The 27299-nt window shown below is 35.4% G+C and overlaps 5 protein-coding genes across 5 annotated transcripts; 2 read left to right on the top strand and 3 right to left on the bottom strand.

Moving 5' to 3' along the window:
• Positions 1-3012: 3012 nt before the first annotated feature.
• On the bottom strand, positions 3013-11046 carry LOC116143701 (pentatricopeptide repeat-containing protein MRL1, chloroplastic-like). The gene is made up of 14 exons (XM_031429140.1): positions 10672-11046; positions 9539-10280; positions 9142-9367; positions 8829-8892; positions 8596-8740; positions 8372-8487; positions 7644-7772; positions 7280-7453; positions 7041-7205; positions 6564-6704; positions 4986-5085; positions 4446-4554; positions 4250-4341; positions 3013-3137 (listed from the first exon to the last, which is right to left on the bottom strand). Exons 1-14 carry the CDS (start codon positions 10975-10977, stop codon positions 3013-3015), a joined length of 2634 nt encoding a protein of 877 aa, XP_031285000.1. The 5' UTR covers positions 10978-11046.
• A 3106-nt stretch (positions 11047-14152) lies between these two features.
• LOC116143672 (HVA22-like protein i) lies at positions 14153-15204 on the top strand. Its single transcript, XM_031429114.1, has 5 exons — positions 14153-14268; positions 14394-14492; positions 14595-14651; positions 14742-14805; positions 14890-15204. Exons 1-5 carry the CDS (start codon positions 14237-14239, stop codon positions 15109-15111), a joined length of 474 nt encoding a protein of 157 aa, XP_031284974.1. The 5' UTR covers positions 14153-14236; the 3' UTR covers positions 15112-15204.
• Positions 15205-16214: 1010 nt separating this feature from the next.
• Positions 16215-19491, top strand: LOC116143768. Its single transcript, XM_031429218.1, has 5 exons — positions 16215-16634; positions 18056-18352; positions 18482-18700; positions 18777-18905; positions 18993-19491. Exons 1-5 carry the CDS (start codon positions 16353-16355, stop codon positions 19200-19202), a joined length of 1137 nt encoding a protein of 378 aa, XP_031285078.1. The 5' UTR covers positions 16215-16352; the 3' UTR covers positions 19203-19491.
• Positions 19492-19498: 7 nt separating this feature from the next.
• Positions 19499-20681, bottom strand: LOC116143700 (aquaporin TIP1-2-like). The gene is made up of 2 exons (XM_031429139.1): positions 20602-20681; positions 19499-20329 (listed from the first exon to the last, which is right to left on the bottom strand). Exon 2 carries the CDS (start codon positions 20327-20329, stop codon positions 19499-19501), a length of 831 nt encoding a protein of 276 aa, XP_031284999.1. The 5' UTR covers positions 20602-20681.
• Positions 20682-21556: 875 nt separating this feature from the next.
• LOC116143813 (aquaporin AQPAn.G-like) lies at positions 21557-22728 on the bottom strand. Its single transcript, XM_031429271.1, has 3 exons — positions 22631-22728; positions 22458-22554; positions 21557-22372 (listed from the first exon to the last, which is right to left on the bottom strand). The coding sequence occupies exons 1-3, from the start codon at positions 22711-22713 to the stop codon at positions 21623-21625; spliced, it is 930 nt and encodes a 309-aa protein (XP_031285131.1). The 5' UTR covers positions 22714-22728; the 3' UTR covers positions 21557-21622.
• Positions 22729-27299: the final 4571 nt, after the last annotated feature.

Genomic DNA, 27299 nt, shown 5'->3' with positions numbered 1-27299 from the left:
GCGTTATTTGAGGAACCCGACACCTATAAAATTGGGTATATCTTAGAAACAAATTTAGCAAGTAAAATAAATTTCTTACTTGACAACTTTCAGCAGGAGTTAAGTTGCAGATTTGGACATAAAAAAATCTCGACGTACATAGGAGAAAATAATATTATGGCACTAGTATAAGAGTTACTAATCAGCTTCCTAAAGTTTCTCGATTAATAAGTTACAGATGCTCTGTTATAGATTGAGAGTAATCTCACACTTACAACTCTAACCATCAATCCGACAGCCATAGTAACAGATAAACAGTGAAAATAAACTTGTGCCATTAATTAAAATAAAAACCGTAGCAATTGAGCGAGGTAGTTTTAAATTTTCAAAAAAAAAAAATAAAGAAAAGAATGGATGTTGACTACCTGTTTTGAACTACTATTAATCTTGAAAAAGTGATTGAAGTAAGCCACAGCAGTGAAGGTGGATATGGCGAACGCAACGACAAGAAAAATGGAATTGGAATCGGAATGGAGAGAAGCTCGGACGAGAAATTGAGGAGAAGGCGGGGCGAGAGAGGCGAAGTACCACCCCCCCCCATTTGACGAGTCGGCGAGTGAGAGGCGAGTGTGTTTTGTTCAAAAAGACAAGCCAGTGTAAGAAAAGTCTGGAGATGTGCGGAGTGTTGATGAACGGCGGTTTGACTACCGGTAGTTACCCGCGGCGGAAGCAATATGGAAAAAAGGTTTGAAGAGAGTGCGGGCGCCGAAGCCAGAGAGGTGCGAGTGTGGCGAGCACGATCAAGTCCAGGGGCAGATGGAGCGAATGCGCGAATGCCGGATGGAGAGAGCCGTTGCCGCGACGAGGGCGAGGTTCGAGGAGCCGAGGGAGTGCGCGATAAAGTGTTGAAGAAAGGAGCCGCAGAGAGGCGGTCTGTTGCATTGTTTCTTCGCAGAAGTATTAGGGAGGCCTGGAATTTTGCGTTGGGGGGCGAGGTTTTGAGTGATAAGTAATTGCCGAGGGGAGAGTACGAGGAGCAGTGAGGGAAGGGAGGTGGAGTGATGTGGCCCCCCCCAGAGGGGAGGTGGAAGGGATAATGTTTTGAGGATTTTAAGGAGAAGAAGTTAGCGTCATCCAGAAACTGTGGAGAGAGAGAGAGTGTGTGTGAGTTTGGTGAGTTGAGTGGATGGAATATGGAAGGAGAGGTTAGAAGAGAATAGTTATGAAATGAAGGATACACTATGTTTGTTAGTTGATGAATTTAACGGATATTTCTCGATGACGTGTATACAACGGTGCTGCTTTGTCCTTTCTTTTCTTCATTTCTAAATTGTAAGCATAAGTCCTTGTATGTAATTATCAATTGAGTAGACGACGTGTTCCCACCAGGTTTAGCGGAACTCAAGGTTTCATAAATTTCATATTTCACCTTAAATTAACAGAAATTGTTTAATATAAATGTTAAATAGTAAAATAGTTATTCTACATACATAATATAAAATGAAAATGAAAATTTCTAAATAATTATGGTTGTGTTTGGTAAAGCATTTAGAATAATATTTTTGAAAAAGTTGAGTTGAATTAGGTTGTTTACGAGAATAAGATTTGAATTTGAAAATGTGTTTAGTAAATTTTTGAAAAAATTATATTATTTTTAATCCCCTACATTTGTTGATTTAGCTAAACATCTCATACAATAAAAGTTTTAAAATTAACAAAAACACTCCACCCACCCATAAATGTCAAAAGCTACTATCACGTTTGACGGTAGTGTGAAAGTCGTCGAAATAGCGCACGACTGGTTAGATTTGCCTGTAGTGTGTAGTGTGTGATTGACCTTTTTTGGCTAAATACACTATGAAATGGTCAGAAATGGCAAGACAATGGCCAAAGATTTGACCGTTGATGATGTGGTCAGTCTTAGCCATCAACGAAGGCCAAGATTGGTCATCAATTGGCTAATCAACAGCTAGATCTTTGGCCGTAAATATGACATTTTCCAAACAGATCCATAGGATCTGGCTGGAAAATGTCAGATCGGCACATGACTGGCCACATCCAACGGTTGTGAGCCATTCCTTCAAATTCTGGCCACTTTTTGGTAGTGGTGGCCAACTGTCAGAAATATATGGGTGGGTGGGGTGTTTCTGTCAATTTATAAACTTTTATTATTGGGGGTGTTGAGTTAATTAAACAACCCTGGGGGGTTAAAAAAATATTTGGAGTTGAATATAAAGGATTGGATTTTGATATATTGAAACAAATATATATTTTAAATAGGTTTGGATGGGATAGTATTTAAATAGAGAAAACAAACACAGCCTATGTTTCACCCTGGTTTTGGCCAAATTCATCACCTTCACAAACTCACCTCATCGTCGCAACCGCCGGTTTAGGCCGGATTTGGCTTGATTGGCACCGTTTCACCCTCAACTCACCTATAGTTCCCCAACCTTCATTCACAAAACCCCACACATCCTCACCTCACCTCCCCCATTCATCACTCACCAATCATTGGGCCATGGGCGGCAGCAGCTGTCATACGATTGTTTTTTTGCCAATTTTTGGCTGTTTTAAGAGGCGAAAAACCAACTACCACAACTGTTTGCTCCTCGGCCCCCCTCCAACAAAACCCCTAACTTCCCGGCCACGACAACTCATGTTTACCGTCCCCACTCCACCAAGGGTTCGTTCGTGTTTGTGGAATTGAATGTTGATTGAGGTTTTTTTATGCAATTGAAGTTTGTGGGTTTGTTTAGTTGTTTGATTAGAGTGTTGTGTGCTTGTTTTTTGTCAGAGAATCCACCATTCACCACCATTGCTCATCTTTTGTCAATGCACATTAGGTGCTTGACAAAGGCCCCCAACCAACCTGTCCATCTCCTTTTGATTGTTGAGCAAGATGTTGGACTCTTTGAAAAAAAAAAAAAAGGAACAAGGCATTTCTTTTGTGGCAATATGCAGCCCAAGATCACTTACAATGAGCACAACTATTTATGAACTGTTTTCAATTTCTTGCAATAGAAAAGCATGTCAACAGAATAACTGCTGTAGCAAAAAAAGGTACCATTTATTTTCAATCTGTGGTTGTCCAGAATTGAAAGACAAAACATGTTCACCAAGGGTATGAGCCTTCTCAAATCTCCGCAAGCACATGCCTTCAAAGATATCACGATAAAATAATTATCAACAATCATCAAACTCCCATTAAAAACAAGATTTATAAAGTCCTGAAAACATTTAAGCAAATTAATATTTATAACCACTTTCTTTTAAGCACAAAGAGAGTATCAAAGTCAAGCAAGAAAAAACTACAACAAATAACATATAAACAAATGTGAAAAAGAGATATAACAAATAACTAACGGACTCATGAGAAGTTAAATCTTGAAAATCTCAGAGAATAAGGTAAACTTTTAAATGCTACATTAAAAAATCTGGAGATTGTTTGAAGAATTACAAGAATTACATTTAATGAAATCCAGCAATGAGTTGAACGGTTATTATACCATAGAATTCCTAATAGGAAGGTGTTATCTCAAGTACATTTTCCAATAGATTTGGAGTGAACACTTCTTCTTTTTTTCGTCTCCCCTCAGTATTCGTTTAACTCTTAAACTTTGAAACAATTATATATTTCATTTACACAATTTGACACAAAATTGAAATCCAAATCCAAACTTCTAAATAATCCAATCAAAGAAACCAGAAGAAGTATTTAAGACGTTGCTAATCTCACTTGAAAAATGAATAAACAATTAAGTTGTGCGAGCATTCAGCTCTCTCAGTCTCAGATGAGACAGAATTATAAATTATGGTGCTCCATTCCTTCAAAAACAGAAACAATCAAGTCACTCTTAAGATAAGGCAATCTTGTGACCATATCACATAATTATAATGTTAATCTTTACTTCAACCTCTCAAATTCTTCAACAATAATACCCTTCCTAGAGCAAGAAGACTGTGAGCCCAGTACCATAGAGTAAAATTAGGGGTTTAGAACTTGGCATCCTATAAATGGTGCCAGCAAAAGTCAAGAGTTTATGAGACTATGCATCTTTTTTTAACATTAAGAGTAATGACAGATAAAAACACAATCATCACAAAGAACTAAAGTTGTCACAGAAAGTATTCATCTTCTGAAATTCCTTTAAAATGTCCAGTATCTACAATATGGTAACTAAGATGTCATAAATATATGGAATGGAAGCATTCAGTACTCTTGGGGGAAAAATCATACAACTAACGATTAGAAACTTCTAAAACTTACCAATCACGCATTTAAACATAATGAGGTTAGGAGTAATTCCATCTTCTTTGGCTTGAGAAAGAAGCATGAGGCCTACATCTACATCGTCCTTTCTACAAAAGATGTAATTGATGCTCAGAAGTTCAAGACTTCATCAGGAAAATAAAAAATTAAATCAACAATCATCACTGTAGTAATCTAACTCCAGTTCACTTACTTTTCACTTGCCACTAAGAGTATGGAGTATGTAATGCTATTTGGGCATAACCCTAATCTCTTCATTTCTGATAGAATTTCCATTGCCTTTAGTAACTGATCCCCGTCACCTGTAAGCAATTTCATTTCTTATTCAAATTTTATGTCACATAATTGCAGTCACAAATCGATGCTTCAAATTTATCAGAACATACTTAAAAATCTTTGTCAATAAAATTTTGAGAATCACCAGGACCACAATAAACCATGTCTCATAAAGTCAGTTCGCTAAATAGTGCCAAATTGATATTCACCACACTTCTTCCAATTTAATAATTAATCACACTTCATACTAAGTTAAAGAATCATTCTAATGCATAAATCTAGATAAGAAAGAAAATATACTCTTTAACACTCAACTGAATTCTGCTTCTATATTTCCTTCTTCAAAAGAAATCTTCATTTTATAATTAAGGAAAACAATAACATGATTTTTTTTTTTTCAAAGCACACAGGACTTCCAGCCATACTCTGAATGTATTGAAAAAAAATGAGGACTTACACAATGCAGTAAGTAATGCATTCATAATAGAAACTGTGGGGTTCAGTTTAATGGACTTCATATTTTCGTATAGCTCCAGTGCCTTCTGCCAGTTTTTTGCCTGAAAAAAGTATTAGAATATTGTCATAGTCAGTTCTGTACCACAATAAAATTTTTGTACATGTATTAAGTGTGGTAGCATAACAATTTTATATCATGATCATCTCAACAAGAAGCTGTAGAATGTGACAACATAACACTTTTTAATATACCAAGGCATATGGCCACATTTGAGAGGCTTAAGCCAAAAAAAAGGGTTTCAAACCATCCCAGCCAAAATATAAGATGGCAAAGCACCATGGTTAAACTCTTAAAATCAGAACAGGATTATAAATCTGTTATATTTAAAGAATTAATTTATTATTGTTTATATTATAAGGAGAAGATTCAATATTAGGTTAAAACTTGGACCCAAATATAGGTACAGATCCCATCCTAAGAAACTTCTTTTTAATCATACAGCTCACAATGTACTTCATCCTATCTCTTTCATTTGAAATGGTGCTACTTAACTTAAAACAGACAAAGTTCCTCTCTCAGACAAATACACAATACCTTAAGAGAAATATTTCGATACAGCTCTTTTGTGAAGCAACGAGCAAGTTCAACATTCACAGAGGAGAATTAGCTAAAAAGGAAATAGCTTGACCACACCAAGAGTAAATGCTCTCTTCACATGTATTTGTATGTTCATTTGTACATATTGTAAATTTGTGATTTACATAACTACAAAATTCAAATAGGTTGCAGTGGGATAAGGCTCAGGTCTAAAACAAGATGCATTATGTTCAATCACACGTAGCAAAGTATATGATGATAAACCATGAGAAAATCTATTTTGAGGTGACTATCAGACTAAACCACATAGAGCCCAAGAAGAATCTACTTCACCAATCCAAGCAGTTAATTAGAGCATTTTCAAGTCATTATCAATATAAGGTCATACAGAAGAAGACCTAAAGTTAATTCAATTTCAGGCAAACATAATTAAGATCAGATTTAGGCTAAGCTGCAGTTGTTCTACACCTGGGGCTAAATGAGGACGACCCAAGCACAAATTGGAGTTATATTCACTATTAATACCTCACTGAAAGCCCTTTTTTGTCATGTTTGACTACAAATAAGTAACTTACAGTGGTAACGCAATCTTACACAGAATTATATATTAAAAAACAAAGCCATGTCACAGACAACTCATGCTATTGTTAAAAACTAATATTAATCAAGCCTGTTATTGTTTAGATGCTAATATAGAACCGCAGAATCATAACCCTTGCTTTCAAAGCAAAACAAGAGATATTCTTCTTAAGTTGTAGGAGCCCTTGAGATTTAAATCTTTGTATATGGAAATTAAAGTATCATAAAATGAAACGGTCAAACACTAGCTAACTAACATAGTTTTGGAAATAGAGGGTTCTAGACTTATGCTCATATATTTAGTTTTATTCTGTAAGACCAATTTGAAACCATAATGAACTATTCATTGATATTAAAAAATTAAATCCAACATTTACAGGAGACTGCCTAGATGAGACATACATTGCTACAGGCCCCCATCAATGAGCTATATGATATAATTCCAAGACGCATTCCTCGAGTCTTAGCTTCCTCTAGGATTTCGAAGGCAGCCTCCACTTTTCCAGCATGCCCTGCAACATCTATTAATGCACTCAGAAACACCTGCATAAGAGGCCAACTTGAGAGAGATATCTTCATGTTATGTTCAACAAGCAACAATAAGAACTACAATCAATTAAAAAACCCTAAAGGAATGCTTCCCCAGTTCCCTGTCTTGTAGAAAATAAATAGAAGTATAATATATGAAATACAACACCCTAAACTCTAATCCAATTGCATCCTCCAATAAACCCAATTATAGAAGTAGAAAAGAACCACCAATTCATGATTCAGCACCATTAAAAGATTGAAGTTTCAATTTTTACTATTGTGTGAAAATTCCAATGGTAACAAGGATGGGTTATCAGATTGGCCCAACAACAAAAGAACAAAGAATACCTCATCAGGGACCACCCCTTTCCTTCTCACGTCACTATATATGCTGCGTGCAAACTCCCAATCACCAGTCTGGCTGCAACAGTTGAGAGCAATGGTATAGACCTCTGGAGTGCCCTTGATGTTATATTTATGAATCATCTTGTATACTTCTTGTGCTCGATCAACCTATAGCAAATGTATAACTCTCAGATTACAAAAATGACCACAAGAAAATATGGAAAAAAAAATGATGTACACACCTGACCAGCATTTGCACAAGCTTTTATCAGGGCACCAACAGTAATATGATCAGGGTCTATAGGTCGCGTCTCTGCATTCATTTCTGCTAAAACATCGAAGGCACGATCAACCGCTCCAGATTGACCACATGCCGTGATCAGTGCATTGAATACAACTCGGTCCGGTTTCACATTCTACTGCATACAACATCTTATCAATGTAAAATTTCAATGGGAGCTAGAAACGAGAAACTAATCAAGAAACACTGAAACAGCCTTGTTCAAAAATACATTTAGAAGTAAGATTAATGGGTTCAAAGAATCGCAATAAAAGAAATAAGTGTCTGATCAAAAGATTTTAAAGAATTTATTTCTACAATCATACCTTAGACCTCATAATCCCATAAGCACCAAAAGCCTTGGCTACTTGCCCCGCTTTTGCACAGCCATCAATAAGTGCCCCATACGTATGAACATTTGGCTCTACTCTAGCATTAACCATCTCATGGAACACCTGCAAAGTCAATTCATAAGGCAGAAAATCAGCATTAGAGCTCCATCAAATACAAAGCACCATTTATATCTAATTTTCAACAATTTCTAAACAAACTTTTCATCAATTAGCAGAAGTAAAATACACGAAAATGAAAGGATACTGCCCCTTGTTTTATTAAGAAATTATGATGCAAGTGCATCAATAGATTAAAATACTTTGAAAAGAGGGGATTGTATCTGACATGTGTTATTTCAAATGTGCATAAATTATGCATGTTAGATATAATTTTATTGGTTCAAAACTATGTCAAAATTTTCGATGATTATAAGGACAATAATTGTGTGGCTGATTAGACTTGAAAATAATCACATTGCAAAAGGTCAAACCAATGCAAGATGTTGAACCTTGAAGACTGTGGCAGGAAGGCATTGTTGCCAACACTAGTAGTGGTTATGCAAGAAACGCATAAGGATGATAACAGGAACACAGAGCAACAACTTTAATAGTTAAATCATAATTGATGAAAAGTGAGGTAGAATTAGATCGGAAACCTAGTCAAAGACCCCTAATTTTGGAGATATTATAACCCAAGAAAAGTAAGAAGGAAGTTACCATACCTCAAACATTGCATCAACTTTCCCACTTTTAGCACAGGTTGATATTAAAGTTGTGTAAAGTTTACAATCAGCTTTCAACCCAGCCTTCTGGACAAGTTGCAAAACTTGAAAAGCACCTAAATGTGGATTTAAGCGTCAGGAATCTAAAGCATAGCAGTACAAAATAATCAATTTCAGCAACTACCAAGGAAGTATACCAAATAGAAGAGAACCCATGGACTCACCCTCTGAATCTTGAGAACTTGCACACACAGACATCAGCATGTTAAAAGCACTCAAGGTTGGGTTTGAGATCAGCTTGAAGAAACGAAAAGCTTCTTTAGTAGCCCTTTGACTTTTGCAGGTATTAAAAAACCTTGAATGATAAACCTGAAAGAAAAGTAGTTTATCAATTACACAGGAACCAGAATGAGTGAAGCTCTAGATCAAACCATTAGGTAAATGGATAAAACCCTACCTTATTCATATCCAACAAACCCCTTCTTTCCAAGTCTTCAAGCAAATCTACGCAAGCAGTTAACCTAATAAATCATTCAAGGATAGCCTCATTAATTTTTAGAATCACGAAAAAAAATAAGGTAAAGTTTATTACAGCCATCATGAGAATAGTTCTTTTTTATTTTCTGACACGCAAGAAAAAGTTCAAGAGATTGCTTCACTGTTCACTTCAAATCAAAATTTATAATAATAGCAATTATCTGAATCATGGCAAATTGTCTAAGAGGAAAACAATCAATGTTCAGAAAATTAGTGTGAATGATGAGAGTTACCTCCCAACTCTTAGCAAGCGATTGTAAACACTTAATTGCTCTGAAAAATCAGTGTCATTAGCAGACATCCCATTTGGATAGGGGAACTGGAGCAAATTTCTGCCGTTTTCCTGTACCAGATTTACCCTTTCTTCGTTTCTGGGGATGTCTATGCCTCTCCTTATGCCTTTTCTTTTGTGGGAAGCTCCTCCTTTGTGTGAAAGAGTAATTTTTTCTTCAACATACTCTGAATGGAAAAATATCCTTTACATAATGTCAGTACAATTGGAAAGTCAAAATTCTGGGGCAGCCCGCTTTGATGAATGGCAAGTGAAGCAGACAAAGGTATCAATGCAAAACTAAAACACACATCAAATGAGATCATACTAAATAAATGATGTTATAGCATAATCTGCACCTGCAGTTTGAAAAGTATCCGGTACTGATAATTCTGCTCCTTTTATTTCAGTATTCCTCTTCAGTGAAAAAAGGCTATAGCTATTCATAGGAGAAGCATGAGAAGATATAGCTTTTACAGCAGCCAAGCTTGCTAGGGGCTTCAGCACTGATTGATTTGCCCCATGAAATGTGTATTGTTCTTCTCTGACTGATTCTTGGAAGACACCATAAAAGGTAGTTATCTCATCCTCTTCAACAAGTTTCTGATGTGATTTTCGTTCATCATCTACTTCAGTATGAGCATTGTTTTCAGGAACTAATGAAGCAATAGACGTGATATTTACTGTCAGCTCAGGAAGCTCAGTGTCCACATAAGTTTCTCTTTGATCTTTCTCCAACTGAAGTTCAGGCATTTCATTTGCAAACATAAGTGGTTGCACAACACTTGATTCAGGGAGCACATGAGGTGCAATAGGTAGAGCAGTAGCTTCAGATTCTTGAGGAGAAGCATAATCACCATTACTAGAGACAAGAGACTCGACACCAAGTGAATTTGATGCGCCAGTCAACAGGGAGCCTTCATGCACCAAACTAGATTCCTGAATTTGATGATGGGCATTTTCTTCCTTAGAAACTTGATTGGTTACATTCTCCATCAAGTACTCATTTTCTCTTGAAGTAGTCCCATTATGACTTTCAATGGTGTGGTTCCCTGTACTTCTGCCTAGTTGAGATAACGCGTTATTTGAGGAACCCGACACCTATAAAATTGGGCATTATCTTAGAAACAAATTTAGCAAGTAAAATAAATTTCTTACTTGACAACTTTCAGCAGGAGTTAAGTTGCAGTATTTGGACAATAAAAAAAATCTCGACGTACATAGGAGAAAATAATTATTATGGCACTAGTATAAGAGTACTAATCAGCTTCCTAAAGTTTCTCGATTAATAAGTTACAGATGCTCTGTTATAGATTGAGAGTAATCTCACACTTACAAACTCTAACCATCCAATCCGACAGCCATAGTAACAGATAAACAGTGAAAATGAAACTTGTGCCATTAATTAAAATAAAAACCGTAGCAATTAGAGCGAGGTAGTTTTAAATTTTCAAAAAAATAAAAATAAAGAAAAGAATGGATGTTGACTAACCTGTTTTGAACTACTATTAATCTTGAAAAAGTGATTGAAGTAAGCCACAGCAGTGAAGGTGGATATGGCGAACGCAACGACAAGAAAAATGGAATTGGAATCGGAATGGAGAGAAGCTCGGACGAGAAATTGAGGAGAGGCGCGAGTGTGAAGAAGGCCGAGTCTGTTGCATTTTTTTCTTCGAGAAGTATTAGGAGGCCTGAGAAATTGTGGGCGGAGGTTGAGTGAATTGAAGAAGGAGAGTGAGGGAGTGGAGGTGGTAAGGGTTAATGTTTGAGATTTTAAGGAGAAGAAGTTAGCGTCCATCCAGAAACTGTGAGAGAGAGAGTGTGTGTTTTGAGTTGGGATAGGAATATGGAAGGAGAGGTAGAAGAGAATGGTTACGAAATGACGAGATACACTCTGTTTGTTAGTTGATGAATTTAACGGATATTTCTCGCTGACGTGTATACAACGGTGCTGCTTTGTTCCTTTCTTTCTTTCATTTGTAAATTGTCAGCATAAGTCCAAGGTTTACCGGAACTCAAAGGTTGCCCACCCTCGTTTCATAAATTTCATATTCTCACCTTAAATTAGTAGAAATTATTTAATATAATAGTCAAATTGTAAAATAATCATTCTACGTACATTATATATAAAATAAAAATGAAAATTTCTAAATAATTATGGTTGTGTTTGGTAAAGCATTTAGAATAATATTTTTAAAAAATTGAGTTGAATTGGGTTGTTATTACGATAATAAAATTTGAATTTGAAAACATATTTAGTAAATTTTTTGATATGACATTTTCCAGCTAGATCCATAGTGGATCTGACCGATGACTGGCCATATCCAGCCGGTCGTGAGCCATTCCTTCATATTCTTGCCATTTTTTGGCGATGGTGGTCAGCTGTCAGGAATATGTGGGTGGGTGGGGGTGTTTTTTTCAATTTATAAACTTTAATTATTAGGAGTGTTTAGTTAATTAACAAACCTGGGGGGTTAAAAAACTTAAATATTTTGAGTTAAATATAATATGATTGGATTTGAGAATATTAAAACAAATATATATTTTGAATAGGTTTGGATTGAATAGTATTTTAAATAGAGAAACAAACACAGTCTATGTTTCCATCCTTGGTTTTTGGCCAAATTCATCACCTTCCACAACTCACCTCCATCGTCACAACCGCCGGTTTAGGCCAATTTGGCTTTATTTTGGCACCGTTCATCACCCTCAACTCCACCTACAGTTTCCCCATCCTTCATTCACAAAAACCCCACTCATCCTCACCCTTCACCTACAATTTTCGACTATTTTAAGCGGCGAAAACCCTAACCACCACTACCGTTTGACTCCTCAACCCCCGTCCAACAAAACCCATAACCTTCCCGGCCATGATAACTCACCGTTTACCGTCCACCACTCACCAAGGGTTTGTTCGTGTTTGTTGGAATTAGATGTTGATTGAGGCATTTTTTATGCAATTGAAGTTTTAGGTTTGTTTGGTTGTTTGATTGGAGTGTTTGTGTGCTTGTTTTTGGTTGAAGAATCCACTCATTCACCACCATTTGCTCATCTTTTGTCAATGCACATCAGGTGCTCAACAACTTGCCCCAACCAACCTAGTCATCTCCTTTTGATTGTGTAGCAATGATTTTTGACTTCCCAAACCTCTATTTTTGCAACCATTTTCCAATCGCCCCACTCATAGGAAATTCACCCAACCACCTCCATTCGATCCCCCATTCTCCCTTCTTCAAAACCCACCCCCACATCAGCTTTCCTCACTCACCATTTGTCGCCCACCAGCCTTTCCTTTCCACCCAATAGGGGCAGTGGGTGGGCCAAAATTTGGCATGGGTTTTAGGAATAGCCAAAACTGGGGGTTAAAAATAAGTTTCTAATTTGTTTTTCAAGGATAGTTTAGTAATAGCACTATCTATATAGTGTTAGAACTCAAAAAGTCACAAACAGTGTTAATTTAAGGATGAGAATCTAGAATTTATGAAACCAGGGGTGGAACCTAGATTTCACTAAACCTTGGGTGAGAACACATCATTTGCTCTTATAAACAATGTTTTAAAACCTGGTATGGCCTGGCCCGGCTGATCGATGAGCCTTTAACCTGGCATAATTAGCCTGCCCAGTTTCACCCGTGGTTGGATCGGGGTACTGTAGCACTCGCCGGTCTAACCATTATTTTTACAGAAACCGGGTCAATGCTAAATTTAAAAATTTAAAAAGTAAAAATATTAACTAAACCCTTGTTATATAAATATTAGACATTAAACCCCCCATCCCAAAGCAAATATCAAGTTATCAACTATTACCACAACCACACAACAAACCCACCCCCACCCCACCCCCCACCCCCCCTTTTGCTTCTTGATCTTGAATTGAATTGAAACAGGAATATCTGTCTTCATAAGACACAAGAAAAGCTGAACCTGTATTTGTATTTCAGCTATTCACTTGCCCACCATCAAACACGCTGCCTCATGGACACCGAAGAAGGTTATTTTTGCTTGCTATTTTTTGATGAATCTGTTGAAAGGTTAGGATGTTAGGAAGGCTATAAACCCTAATAGACTAGTCACAATAGTTTATCGAGAAATATGAAAAATTATTAATAAGAAAATAGCAAGCAAAAATAACATCAGATCGTCACTATAAGTAAACAACAAGATTGCAGTTAGGAATCCTAAACTTTGATGTCAAAATAACTGGATCTTAAATGGCTAATGGACCCTTAACCTCAAGTGTCAAATGCTGCCTCCTTTACCCGACCCATTTTCTCTTATCATATTCATTAACCTAGCTCATGCTCATGACTTTATTTACAAATGAAAAAGCTGAGAATTCAAGCTATAATCTCCTCCACATATTTCATTCGTCAAAGTTGAAGATCATTTTTTGTTAGAATGTTGAAGTGTTGACTTGAAAATTGAAACAATTATTATGTGATTTTTCTTCATTCATTTTGTTATTTTGATTTGTAATTTGTTGTATTATTGATGTAATAATGTTTGATGATGCTTTGTTAAGGACTTTTTATTCTGGAGTTTATGATTTGGAGTAAAATTTTGGAAATTTGGATTCTGTGAACAGTAATTTACTGACGTCATCATACTGACGTCAGCATGATGACGTTACCAGTTGAACCAGCTGGTTCAACCGGTTAAACCGGTAGACCCATCTAATCATAATTTTTATTATAACATTAATTTAGGAGTTATTTAATAATGTCAAATAATATTATCTATTTTAATAGAAATTTACATATATTTTTTTCTTTTATAAATATAAATTAATCAACCACGTTTCTGAAGTTGTTTTCAAGTTTCAACTCAAAGCGAAAAACAGTTTCAGTCGTGACGCTTCTTGCCATGCACCCCATCACCGAGGCTATATTTTAGAAAAACGGTTTCTCTTCTCACCGAAATATAAGCAAGCATCCAGTCCTTTGTTTTCCCTTTAAAGAAGGTAATCTCTTCTTCTACTTTCTTTTAACTTTTCTCTGACTTTATGACTGAAATTATTTTATTTCTGCTTATTGCTTGCAGGTTCAGGAACACAAAGATATGATGGGATCTTTTCTTTCAAGAGCTTTGCTGTACGTAACAAAATCAAACAAGGAGTAAACTGCTTCTGAGAAATCTTGTATACAGATATACTTTTCCGTTTCTTTAATTTGATGAGGAAATTAAGTTGAATATTGGTATGGAATGTTATACACAGAATGGTTTTTGGGTATGCATACCCGGCTTACGAGTGTTTCAAATCAGTAGAGAAAAAAACACCAGAGATTGACCAACTCCTGTTCTGGTGTCAGTACTGGCATATATATATATATATATATAATAAGGTTTCCTTAATCACATTTTCTTTTCTTTATTAATTATAAGCAAATTAATTGTAGTACTGTTGATGAATTATCAGGATTTTGGTGGCTATGTTCACCGTTGGTGAAAGAGTTGGCGATGCCTTCATTTCCTGGTATAATTTATTCCATTTTGTATCTTAAACTGAATTTGTTTTTTAATTTTCTTTATTATATATGTTTATGATCGATGCTGTTACTTGAAGGTTACCAATGTACAATGAAGCTAAGTTGGCATTCTTTACATACCTTTGGTACCCTAAAACGAAAGTATATATGCATTCATCATCCTGTTTTTAATCAATTACAAATCTGTATATATAAAATGATTAAGATTTGTAATATTTTGTTCAGGGAACTAGTTATGTTTATAATTTCTTATTGCGGCCTTATGTCTCAAAACATGAGACAGAAATTGATCGTAACTTGTTAGAGGTGAATGTTAAGGCCAAAGAGATTGGTCTTCTCTTGTGGCAAGAAGCTGCTAGTTATGGACACACAAAGTTTTGTGATATTTTGCTCTACTTTTCTACTCACTCAGCATCACAGCCTCAACCATTTCAGCCGCCGGGTTGATCTCTGGCTCGGAAGCCCTATGAAGCAGCAGGGCAGTTGCCGACATCCAAAACTAGTCAATCTGCTACACAAATTACTGGCTTGGAAACCAAAAAGGTGCCAGTTGAAGAAGCATCTTTCCTCGCATAATGAAAAGAATGCTACTTAAGTGTTGTTGGATATGAATTGAATTATACTTATAATTGCCCCTTTCCTATCTAAAAAATAGTCGGTGGGTTATAATACAAGACTTATCTAAACATGAATAAAGTACTACATGTATAATATTGCATGCCCAACCAATGATATCACTACGTCTTTCAACATAATTGGATTCATCTAAAATATAATTTATTATTAACGAATAATAATGGAATTTCGCTTGATGTGAATTGTGATTAAAATGAAGCTGATTTGATTTGATTTGATTGTGGCGTGGAATGATTGACCACCAGATAATAAAACTAAGAGATGAAGAATGCAATTCGCAAACACCCACCTGTCAATCACTATATGCTTGCCACGTACACAACAAACTTCGGTGCTACGCATTCCTAACTGATTAGTCTTACTGACAAAATCCACGCGTCAGGCCGAGACTGGCCGACCAGAGTAAAGAAGAAATTGGCTCATCTCTCTCTCTTTTTTTTTTTTTGGAAATACCACCACGCCGCCCCACGTGTCCTAACCACACACACCATTTTGTGGTCACTCACCGCCCTCTCTAGTCCCTCCCTCGGGTAAACGTGTTTTGTTCTAATAATAATAATTAGAAAAATAAAAACCATGATAATTACTGAAATAAGAAAAAACAAAACACACTCAATTTTAGAGTAAAAATATATTTAAGTACCATATGGTACTTCCGAAATACATTAATTAATAATGAATTACATATGTGCTAGTGGTTTTATATTTAATGTGTGAAACTCTTAGATGGTAGTGGTTTATGGATTTTATTGGGATTAACTATTATATTAAAGGTGGAATTATATGGTTATTATGTAATTTCACGTTTCATCTCTATTTTATAATTAGTGATTTGAAAGCTCCTAATTATTAAGAAACCGCACGTTGAAAAATTAAACAATTCTAAATGAAAACGAAACCAAAAGGGAGGCATATATTGGCTGAATAAGAAGCAGATCAGGCAAAGGGAGATTAATCCTGTACTACTTTTAAGCGATCTTGTGACTCACGAGAGTCTCACAAATAGAAAAACAAAGGCATCACAAGACTCTCAAGAACAAGTGTGTAAAAAGATGGATGGAGAAGTAATGGAGAAAGCAGGGACAAGCAGCATGACAGGTGCAACAAAGAAGAAAAGTGAGCAACAGGTGCTAGACGGTTCGGATATAATGAAGTTGGTTGGGAATGAGGAGGTGTTTAGCGACTTTGTTGATCATAAGTTCCAGGAACTTGATAGAGACGAAGATGGTCAGCTTTCTGTGAAGGAGCTTCAGCCTGCTGTTGCTGATATTGGTGTTGCCCTTGGCTTGCCTGCTCAGGGTTCTTCTTCTGATTCTGATCATATCTACTCTGAGGTTTCTTTCTTTCATTTACAATTTTCAATATTTTTCTTTGTCTTATGACCATCAATTAATTAGAGAAACAGCAGATTTAATTTAATATGTAGGTTAACTGGTTTATGTATGTCGATGCATGATTTAGACAGAAAACGAGAGTCTTTTGTTATATGGATGTTTATTAATTTTGGTTAGTAGACCATTTTCAATCATATTACTATCCCATTGAATTAATTAATATATGAAACTATCTGTGTTCTGAATCTGATCACTCTAGCAAGATGTGATTAATTTTCCAGTTCTGTCTCACATTCACTTTCTATTCTTAAAACATGTATATATGAATGATTTCATTTCAGTCTTTTTCTTTTCAATAAGGGATAATGTGTCCAAATAAATAAATAAAAAAGTTGTTACAGGAGAACTTGACTTTCTGCTCTTTATTACGTTGTTCCAGATGTTGTCTAAAACCTACTAGTCAATTCTGATTATCTTCAACTCACTATGGTTGCAATTTTCTATTAATTTTATTTTTCCTTCTCTACTGATCACATTTTCAGTTCAGTAATTGTAGTTAAGAGATATTTAAAGTAATGAATCCAACTAGCTCTATATATATATATATATATATATACATACTTTTGGTCGGTGTTGTGACTTTTTTTATGCTTTTAAAGTTAGGCTATAGCTTTTGCCTTTTGATACCCCCCACTTATTTTTGTACCTTTGTTTGATATATATCTTCATAGTTATAGAGGAATCTAGTGAGTGACGAATGTTGTGGAAACTGCTGGTGTCTGCCTTTCTTGAAAGTTGTTTAAAATAATTGTGGACCAAAGTTAATCATGCATCTACTTTTCTATAATTTTCAACGCTGCTTGCTGTATAAGTTGGTAAGAAATATGTCTTTTCATCAATGGATCGACTTGCTTGGTGATTAACAGTGATCAAAATCCTCTACCTAAAGTTGCCTAAATCACCACACACTTCTATATATATATTTTAAAAGCTTCCCTGTTAGGTTCATGATAAATGTGGAAGCAATAAAGAATCACTTTCATGGCCACAAAATAAGCGGACCAAGGACCATGGTGGTCCTAGTCTTGTCTGCATATATATACTTGAGCAGAAGGTATCAAAATTATTTCATTTCTAACCAAACACTCCTTAAATATTATCATGGTAAATATTATCAAGTAACTTTAATTAAGTTAATCATTTCTATAATAGAGCATAAGTGATTATCAATCTTTTAAGAGTTTTGAACCATAAAATAATTGCATAAATTAAGAAGTATAATTAAGTTGTTTTTATCATTTATATTTTTAAGAAAGTGGTAATTTTCAAATTAAGGTGAAATGTTTGTATGCATATATATATATATAGTTTATGTTTGATATGTAATGTAATGCCCATTAATTTTTTGATATTTTACATAGGTTTTGAATGAGTTTACTCATGGCAAACAAGAGAAGGTAAGTAAGACCGAGTTTAAAGAGGTTCTCTCGGATATTTTACTAGGCATGGCTGCTGGCTTGAAACGAGACCCTATTGTCATCCTCCGTATTGATGGAGAAGACCTGCAAGAGTTCATCAATGGCCCCAGCTATGAAGCAGAGATGGTCTCCATATTCTCTCAAATAGACTCACCTCATGATTCACTACGTGATTACATTATCAAGGCCCTCGATAAACTTACTGTTGAACAAGGGATGCCCCCTTCCTCTGATTCTTGGGTAATTTATCTTTTGCCATTTAAACTTCTATTTTTATTATTTTTTGTTGTTCATAGTTATTTCTTATATATATGTTTCTTCATTTATTTGTTGGTTTTTTTTTTTTTTTTTTTTTGGGATATTGCATAGGTTATGAGCAACATTGTGGAACCAGCCATGCAGTCCTGTGGTATAGATGAACATGGAAAACCTGTTTCTGAAGAGACATTCTTGGTGGAGTTTAAGAAAGTAGCGGAGTGTGTAGCTCAACATTTAAGAGAGCAGCCTGTTATTGTTGCGCATAGTGAAAACACTTTCGACGGAAGTGGCATTAAGAGACTTCTATCCAACAAGTTTGAATTGGAAAAGGTTAATCTGTTGTGCTTCTCTTTTGCCTTAATATGAAGACAGTTACTAATTAAGATTCGTTTCGAAATTAATGCAGACAATCAATACAGCTCTGGAGAATGTGCCAAAAGATCGTAATGGAAAATTGTCCAAGGACTATTTACGTGTAGCATTAGATACATTGGCTCCATCAGCTGATTTACCTCCATTTGGTGCTGTTGATCAGGTACTTTGAAAATCATCAGGTTCAGACCTAATTAACTTATGATTCACCCCATTTTATACTTCTAATTTTAACTTGTAAATTCTGCAGATGGACAAGGTTTTTGGTGATGCTTTCAAAATGGTGAATGCTGATGATGGGAAGATAATAAAGGAAGAAGAGTTCAAGAAGATTCTGACTGAAATTCTGGGAAGTATTATGCTGCAATTAGAGGGCAATCCCATCCCAATATCTACAAATTCGGTTGTGCATGAGCCTCTTGCCACTCCTTCATCTACACTTTTGCAGCCATCTTCCTAATTACGCTCAATCATAGGCTTTATATATATATTTGAAGGGAAACAAAAAAGAGAATACTTTTTTATATGTTAAGTATTGCTAGCTTAAGTTGTGTAATGTGTTATTGTGGTTATGAAATTTGATGCTTGAGATATGCAGATATAAAACTAATTAATTAATTCGAGCAAAAGATTGTTGTTGTCTCTTTTTCGATGTACCAGCTAGAGGTTTGTTTTATCCTTTAATGGGATTTGGGAACCTTCTAATTAATTAATATAGTTCTGTATTTGCTTCTTCAAGGCTGTAAAAACTTAGCTCTACATATTTGTATTGATATCTTTACTTTTATCTTGGAGATGAGGTGGAATGGCAGTTCCACTGATAAAGGCCCTCACCAAACTTATGAAATCATAGTCGGATGTATCCCACAATAAACCTTCTCTTGGTAAGGTTTTCGTGTAACCGTAATAAACAATGCAAGCAACAAAAGGACCTACCCAGAATACCCAATGCCCTTCCCATAATGAGCCTCCATGAATCAACGCTGGACCTAGGCACCTGGCTGGGTTCAAGCCCACCCCTGAATATCCAGCCTCCCCGGTTATTGTTATGGACACAAAAACTGCAATTGCCATTGCCCCTGCTACTATACCACAAACCATTCCCAACCCAAGTTCCTTGCACCTTCTCTTATCAAATGCCACTGTTACACCAACAAATAGTACCACAAATGTGCATGTAAACTCCAGAATTAAAGCAGTTTCTGCATCAATTCCCCTTGTTTCCCCATTTCCTTCAATTATACACCCACCATAAAAGTACTTCTGTGCTGCATTCTGGCTCATTACACTACTCATTATAACAAAACTTATGATTGAGCCTAAGCATTGAGCAAACACATATATGGCAGCTCTTGCAAGAGTTATGATACCTTTCAAAGCAGCAATGAAGGTGAAGACTGGGCTCATATGGCCCCCGGAAAGCGGAACCGTCACCATGAGAAAGAGGAAGGCAATAATGAACACGGCGAAAGGAACAAGAAGCTTAGGTTCAGCCTCATGAGAATTCAAGCATGAGATAATTGAAGTTGTTAGAGTAAATATAAGGCAGGCTGTTGCTACTAACTCTGTAGTAGCTGCCCTCCACATCTGAAACAACAAATCACATGAAGGGACTACATCAATATCTTTAATGTCTTTCCCCATGAAACAGACTACCATTAATTGTAAAGCAACTAAATTTAGGTGCCTGCGAAACTTCGATGTCATTAAGGATTCAATAAATATATCATTCGGAACAAGAATAATAATTTGTGCAGCTATTTTTGGTGATCGAAACATTCATAAAGAAGCTACAAAAGCTTTAAATAGCCGACGAAATAGCTACTAATTGAATAATATGGTTGGGTAGACAAGCTTACCTCTAGGGAGTAAAATTCATGGGAGCCAATACAAGAAAGGAACAGTTCCCTTCTTGTTAATTTTACTGTTGCACGATGGTGATGATGATGATGATCAGTTTCATGGGAGGTTACCAAATCCATGCTTTTAAATTCTAAAGAATATAATGAGAAGAGGCATGCATGTTAAGTTAGACAAATAAATTAAACAGCAGAAGATTATATTTAGTATAGCCTTTGAAAGCAGCCAAAATTATGTTGGTGATAAAGTGGAAAACAACGTATGGATATTCGAAAATACCCAGGCCTTGTGAAACCACCTAGCATAGCATAGATTTTAATGCATGAATATACTTTACGCAATTGATTATTCTATTAATTTGCGCTTTATATCTAGCTAAGCCGGCTTAAACTTAAGACTATATAATTAGCTTCATTTATCCATTTAGAAGATACAGAATTCCATACGGTAAAGCCAAAATTTTTGCCTTGTTAGCTAAAGGTAAAGGAGATTATAACTAAAATTGGTAATTAGAAGTTAACCTATCTTTCTTATTTAGATCATTAATGCATGAGATTATATCAGCGATCAATTATGACTCTTAAATGTATTATTGAAGAGATTTTAAGTTCGATCTATCTAGATTGTTAATAAGGGTTGCCATTGAGAGGATTTACCTTATTACTAATTTCAAAATCTCGAAGGATTAATTGAGGTTTGCGTAAGTTGATGCGAACACCTCGATCATCCAAAAAAAAAAAATATATATATATATATAAAAGTAACATTCAAAATAATAATACTAAACTTTTAATCTTTCAAAGTAAACGTGACTGCCCTTAATTGCCCATGAAGCCCAGACAACATTTCGGATACAATCATATACAAGTATAGAGAATAGAAGATCTCCAGAAATAACAAGACAACACCCACTGCCACTAACACTTATAAAATTAAAAAAAAAAGAAACTGCACATTTAATTAGATAGAGATTGAAGGAAATTTTAATCAATACATTAATCAAGGAAATGAATATATCTTCTATGCATAGGTGTGGAAATGCTCACGTGGAATAAGCTTAGTGTACAAGGCAAAAGCAACGCAACCAATAGCAGGACCCGCCCAGAAGACCCAGTGATCATCCCAGAGATGACCTCCTCTCACAATGGCTGGACCCAAACATCTTGCAGGGTTCAACCCTGCACCAGAATATCCCTTTTGAGCTGTAAGAGTTGTTGATATAAACACAAGAAACCCCAATACTGTTCCAACGATTATGAAAACAGAAACTTGACCCAGAGATTTGGATTGTCGATGATCAAAAGCCATCCATATTGAAGCAAAAAGAAAGACAAACGAACAAATTATCTCAAGCCAAAGAGCCTGGGTTGTTCCCAGACCAATCACAACTGGGCCATCTTCTCCCGGTGTTACTATAGTGACAGTGCAACCTCCAAGTGAATATGTATCTTCCATTCTGCTATTTACAACAGCTTTTAGTGCTAATGCACCCACTATACCACCAACACATTGAGCGAAAATATAAATGACGGCACGTGTGATGGAACAGAGGCCGGTGAGTGCAGCAGAGAAAGTGATAATTGGGTTAATGTGACCACCAGAAATGGGAAAAGTAGCAAGAAGGAGAATTGTTACTATTATCACAACCAATAGTGCTATTATAAGATTTGGCGTCTTTGTATCCGTCTGAAGGGAGGAGATGACAATGGTATCCAATGAAAAAACAAGGACTGCCGTTCCCAAGAGCTCCGCCAATGATGCTCTCCACACCTGATGAAATTCCAACATTAGCGACTGCGACGCTAAATTATATATATATATACATGCAAAGTAAATATTATATATATGAACGTACGTTCACAGAGACAAGATCTTGCAACCCCAACATCTTATTCCATTTAGAGGGATGTTGTTCCTTGTCTTTTTCTCCCACAATCAACCGTTGCTCTGACCTGCGAACAAATAAGATCAACCATTAATAGAACCCAAATAATAAATTAAAACTAGCAATGAAATAATGGAACTTACTTTGGTGTGGCAAATGGTTGGATTTTGTTTGCATTATAGCCATTCTCTACATCATCACCAATAAACTCCACATTTCCAGCCATCTTCTTCTTCTTCTTCTTCTTCTTCTTCTTCTTCTTCTTTAGCTTCTTCACTACTTCTTGGCTTACTCTTCCAAATTTATATAGCCAGAACTACCAAGTTCAGGTGGGGTATACATGTACATATATATATATTCAATAATTAGCAATACTTCATTAATTATTTCAACCATTTTTCCTGGCCAACAATATCGGCTGCTGATAAGAGTTTCATTTATTGTTACATAACTTTCCAACTTCATCACTTCCATTGCATGCTTTCACTTTGCAAATTTTTTTATTTTTACTTGAGATCCAACTTTTATTATATTATTCACGTATCATTTATTATCATGCATTGACCAAGATTTGAATATCTGTCCGCTCCAATCTCACTGCACAAATTCTTTACAATTATATAATATTCTGAAACTAATAGTTTGACTTGTTATATCTTTAAGAACAAATCCCTTCAAATACAAATAGAGTGCTCTTTCCTTCAAAATTATTGCAAATGGAATATTATCACTACAGTTCATACCTGGATCGTCAAATCCCTTTAATGATGGGATTTATATATTAAAAGTTTGTGTAACACTAGTTATAGAGAGACTATATATATATAACCTCCAAGATTGTAGGGATCATTTGCGTGATTCTTTCTATTTTAATTTGATTTTTGATCTTTTTTATTTATTATACATAATTTATAAAGATATATATATTGATTCTCTCTAACAACAACAAACAATTAATTATAACCAATTATATAAGTAAGCATAAAATTATTACACTTATAAAATTAGGAATTATATCTCAAGTGATATGATAATGGATATTACATGAAAGATAAAAAGATATGGTTTCTTTTCATTAAATTAAGATAAAGGTCTTAATCGAAGAGATGGGCTGTCATACTCTAAATTAATGGGTCACACAAGTTGGAAATGTAGCAATGAATATTATTAAGTGAAGATGAAGCAATGGCATTGGCATTGGCACTATGAAAGAGAAGTCAACCAGTAGAATCCAGTTTGAATGTAGAGTAGATGGTAGCTTTATTAGTTGTGAACCAATAAATTTCAGTAAATTAATAACCTCGACTAAGGCATTAATTGATATATATATATATAGTATTCTCAAAGCATTGTCTAAATTAATATTTCAATAAAATATTATATGTTTAAAAAGGTTACGTTAATTATCAGGAAACTCTTAACAAAACAAATANCAAATGAAAATAAGAGAGCAACTGCTGCTAAATTTGAGCTTGCTTCATTTGTATGGTGGGCAGAGTGATCAGCTAGCAGTCATAGCAGCTTTTGAGTGCTGGAGGAATGCAAAACAGAGGGGTCAAGAAGCACGGTTTTGTTCTCAATATTTCATCTCTTCAAGCATCATGAATATGCTGCTTGGTATGGGTAAGCAACTTCAGACATAATTAGTTAGGAATGGGTCAAGAAGCACGGTTTTTTTTATTTTTTATTTTTTAAGTATGGACGGGCGTCCATTTCTAATGGACGCCCGTCCAAACTTAACGACTGGCGTCCATTCGTAATGGACGCCAGTCCAAACGCAAGGGACGGCCGTCCAAAATTTATGAACGGCCGTCCCAAAGTTTTTATTTTTATTTTTTTTATATTTTGGTTAAGGACGGGCGTCCCTTATTTACGGACGCCGGTCCAAAACAAAGGGACGACCGTCCATAACGGATGAACGGCCGTCCCTAATGTTTATAAATTTTTTTTATTGTATTTTAATGAGGGACGGGCGTCCTTTAAATGAGGACGCCCGTCCCTTGTATATGGACGCCCGTCCATATAATATGGACGGGCGTCCATGTGAGTGAACAGCCGTCCAAATTTGATGGACGGCCGCTCACTAGAAAAAAAATTATAAAAAAATTTAGAGGCGAGTTACACGTAGGCCGGTACACATTTTCGGTGCAGATTTATCGGTGTCCGTAGCTTTGTTGAAAGGATAATATAGTAATTTTGTATAGCCATCAAACTTTTAAATTTCAAATTATCACCTTGATATATGGAGCAAAACTTCCTTTGGAAGGTTTAACTTTAGAGATCGACATGGGTCCATTAGGTTGACTTTGCAAAAAATAAAATAAACAAAAAATGTTTGTCTCTTCGTTTCCTTCTCATTTGTCTCTAACTCTTTGAAAGAAGTTTTTGAACGAAACTGCTGCCATTGTTTGGAGACCATCATCGACGACCAGTGAAACGGAAACCGATGACATTGGAGGAGTTAAAACCAACGACAATGGTAGAGTAAGTTCACTGAACGGCGATGAATCCTAAACGAAGACAATAGACAACATCTAAGGGAGAGAATCGTGGGATAACGACGATGGTGGAGGACGACTGAACTAAGGCTGGCGTTATTAACGATATAAATCGTCAATGACGGCCGAACAACGAAAACTGAAGGGTTAACCGAAGGTTTCTTCTTGGTTTTCTTGTTTGTTCTTCGGTTTTTTCTTATTTTAGTACACTTCCAAATTTTTGGTTTTTCTTAAAAAGTCCATGCCAACTGTAACGTTAACACCTCCAAATTAGGTAAAAAAATACAAATAAAAAGCTGCATTTCTTTTGTTTTTTTAATTGATTTGGTGACTGCTGAGTGCTGATGCTTTTTGAAGACTTTAACTCAGATTACATAATACTTCTACTTAACTCCAGATTTTGTTGTCAACCGTCTAAACCAAAGAAAAAGCATCAGCAAAATTCCTTACATATGAGAATAAGATTTTTTCTTAACAGAGTTTGATTATATGATGTCCTTCATTTGTGATGTTTGATACTATATTTTATTAATGAGGTATTGTATATCGGCTGAAAAATTGGGTGTGCTCTGCTATGGGCGGGAAAGAGTACTCTGTATGTACAGAGGCCTATAAGTTTACGGGTTGACCACCCGGTTAACAACGCCACATACCAATCTCATTGCATGTAGCAGTGTGTAATGAATGTTCTTAGTTTTGCATGTTTGGTTGTTTTTAAGGTTTTTTGTTTATTTGTTTGGTTTAGGGTTTGTTCTTAAAAGAGTTGATTATATGCTTGAGTGTGTAATGAATAAAATCCAGCCAAACGGTGGGGCTGGTTTGCTTGAATTGATTATTGGGAGTGTGAATAGCCTGTCTTATATATTTTGCGTTGCAGGATGAAGCCACAACTATTTAATTTGAAGGAGAGATTTTGAATGGGATAAAAAGGAGTCAGGGAGAATTGGGGAGGATATTCAGAAAAGTGAAGAGTGGAAAATAAGGGAGGATATTCGAAGTCTAGCATTGTTTTTATCTCTTTTTGTCTTAGTTTTGCTTTGCTGCTCTTTATCTGTGTCGTTGGGTTGCATTTTGTTGTTTATTATCCTTCTATTGGCTTGCTGGTTGGGTGATTTATTGGTTGCTATATTTTTCTAGGTTTCTTGGCTGATTGCTCTGGTTTATTGGTTGTTGATTGCTATTATTGTGTGGGTTCTTGTCTAAAAGAGTTACAATTATTTCATTGTTTAGGGTTGAGTATAAGAAGGGTTTCACATCTCAAAAAATTTTTAGTTTCTGTTTCTTTCAAAAAAAAACATAAATTGTTGTCCTAAATCAAGAAGGTCTTTACCGTGAATACATGGAACTAAGGAAGGATTAGTCTCTCTATTCAGCCCCTGCTGCTGGTTTAATTGTGGTAGAATGCTAGAACATGATTTTATCTTTACCTAACTATTAGCCATCTTTGAAATAGGGGATGACTATTTGGTTTCGTCAAATGATGAAAGCCCTCACAGGCTTGATGCATGCTCTTCTTTGATTTTTGATTTTATTTTGTTAGATTTAATTCATATTTCATATAAGCATATTGTATGCCTAATCAATAGAGTAAACCTGACTTCACATTTTCATTGATGGCTTGGAAAATTTTTCCAAAAATGTAAAATTTGCGCTTCATTATTCATTATAAATCAGTAGAACTACGTCTAAGTTGATTCAAGTATACATCTTGTGTTCCCTTTTCTTTTTCTATGTGTATAAAAATCAAGCATTGACCAATCTTGGTTGAAATTTCCTTGAATAATTAGTAATATTATTGTTCTTAACAATGGTCCACCCCTCAAAATGTGTCTTTTGACAATTTTGTGTCTGTTTTTGCAGCTATAGGTGTGCATTCTTGGATTTGCAGGATGGAGAAGAGGATAATTTTGTTTTGAAGTTTCAGTTGTATATCACATTTTCATGTACTTAATTGATACTGAATATCATGTACTGAATTTATGTTAACTATGAATGTTTTCTTTTAAATTATGAAAATTTTCAATTTTCATGGTTTCTGTTTAAACTGCTTAATTCTTTTATTTGAATGGCTTCTTTTAAATTATGAAAAATTTCAATTTTCAGCCACAAATGAGTCACTGAATTTATACTGCTTCTACCAAAACAGGGATAAATTGGTCACTTGTGTCTCATTTTTTACAAACTCATAAGGACAAAATGGTCATTTCACTAACTCATAATAACATGAGGGCATAATGTAATTCACCATAATGATGTGGATATTTATGTAATTGAATAAGTTGACTAGGGATAAATTAATAAAAAAAGCTAAGAT

Source organism: Pistacia vera, unplaced genomic scaffold (genome assembly GCF_008641045.1).
Source record: "Pistacia vera cultivar Batoury unplaced genomic scaffold, PisVer_v2 Contig432, whole genome shotgun sequence".
Lineage (NCBI taxonomy): Eukaryota > Viridiplantae > Streptophyta > Magnoliopsida > Sapindales > Anacardiaceae > Pistacia > Pistacia vera.
The sequence above is the reverse complement of the archived record's forward strand: the minus strand, read 5'-3'. Positions and strand labels throughout refer to the sequence as shown.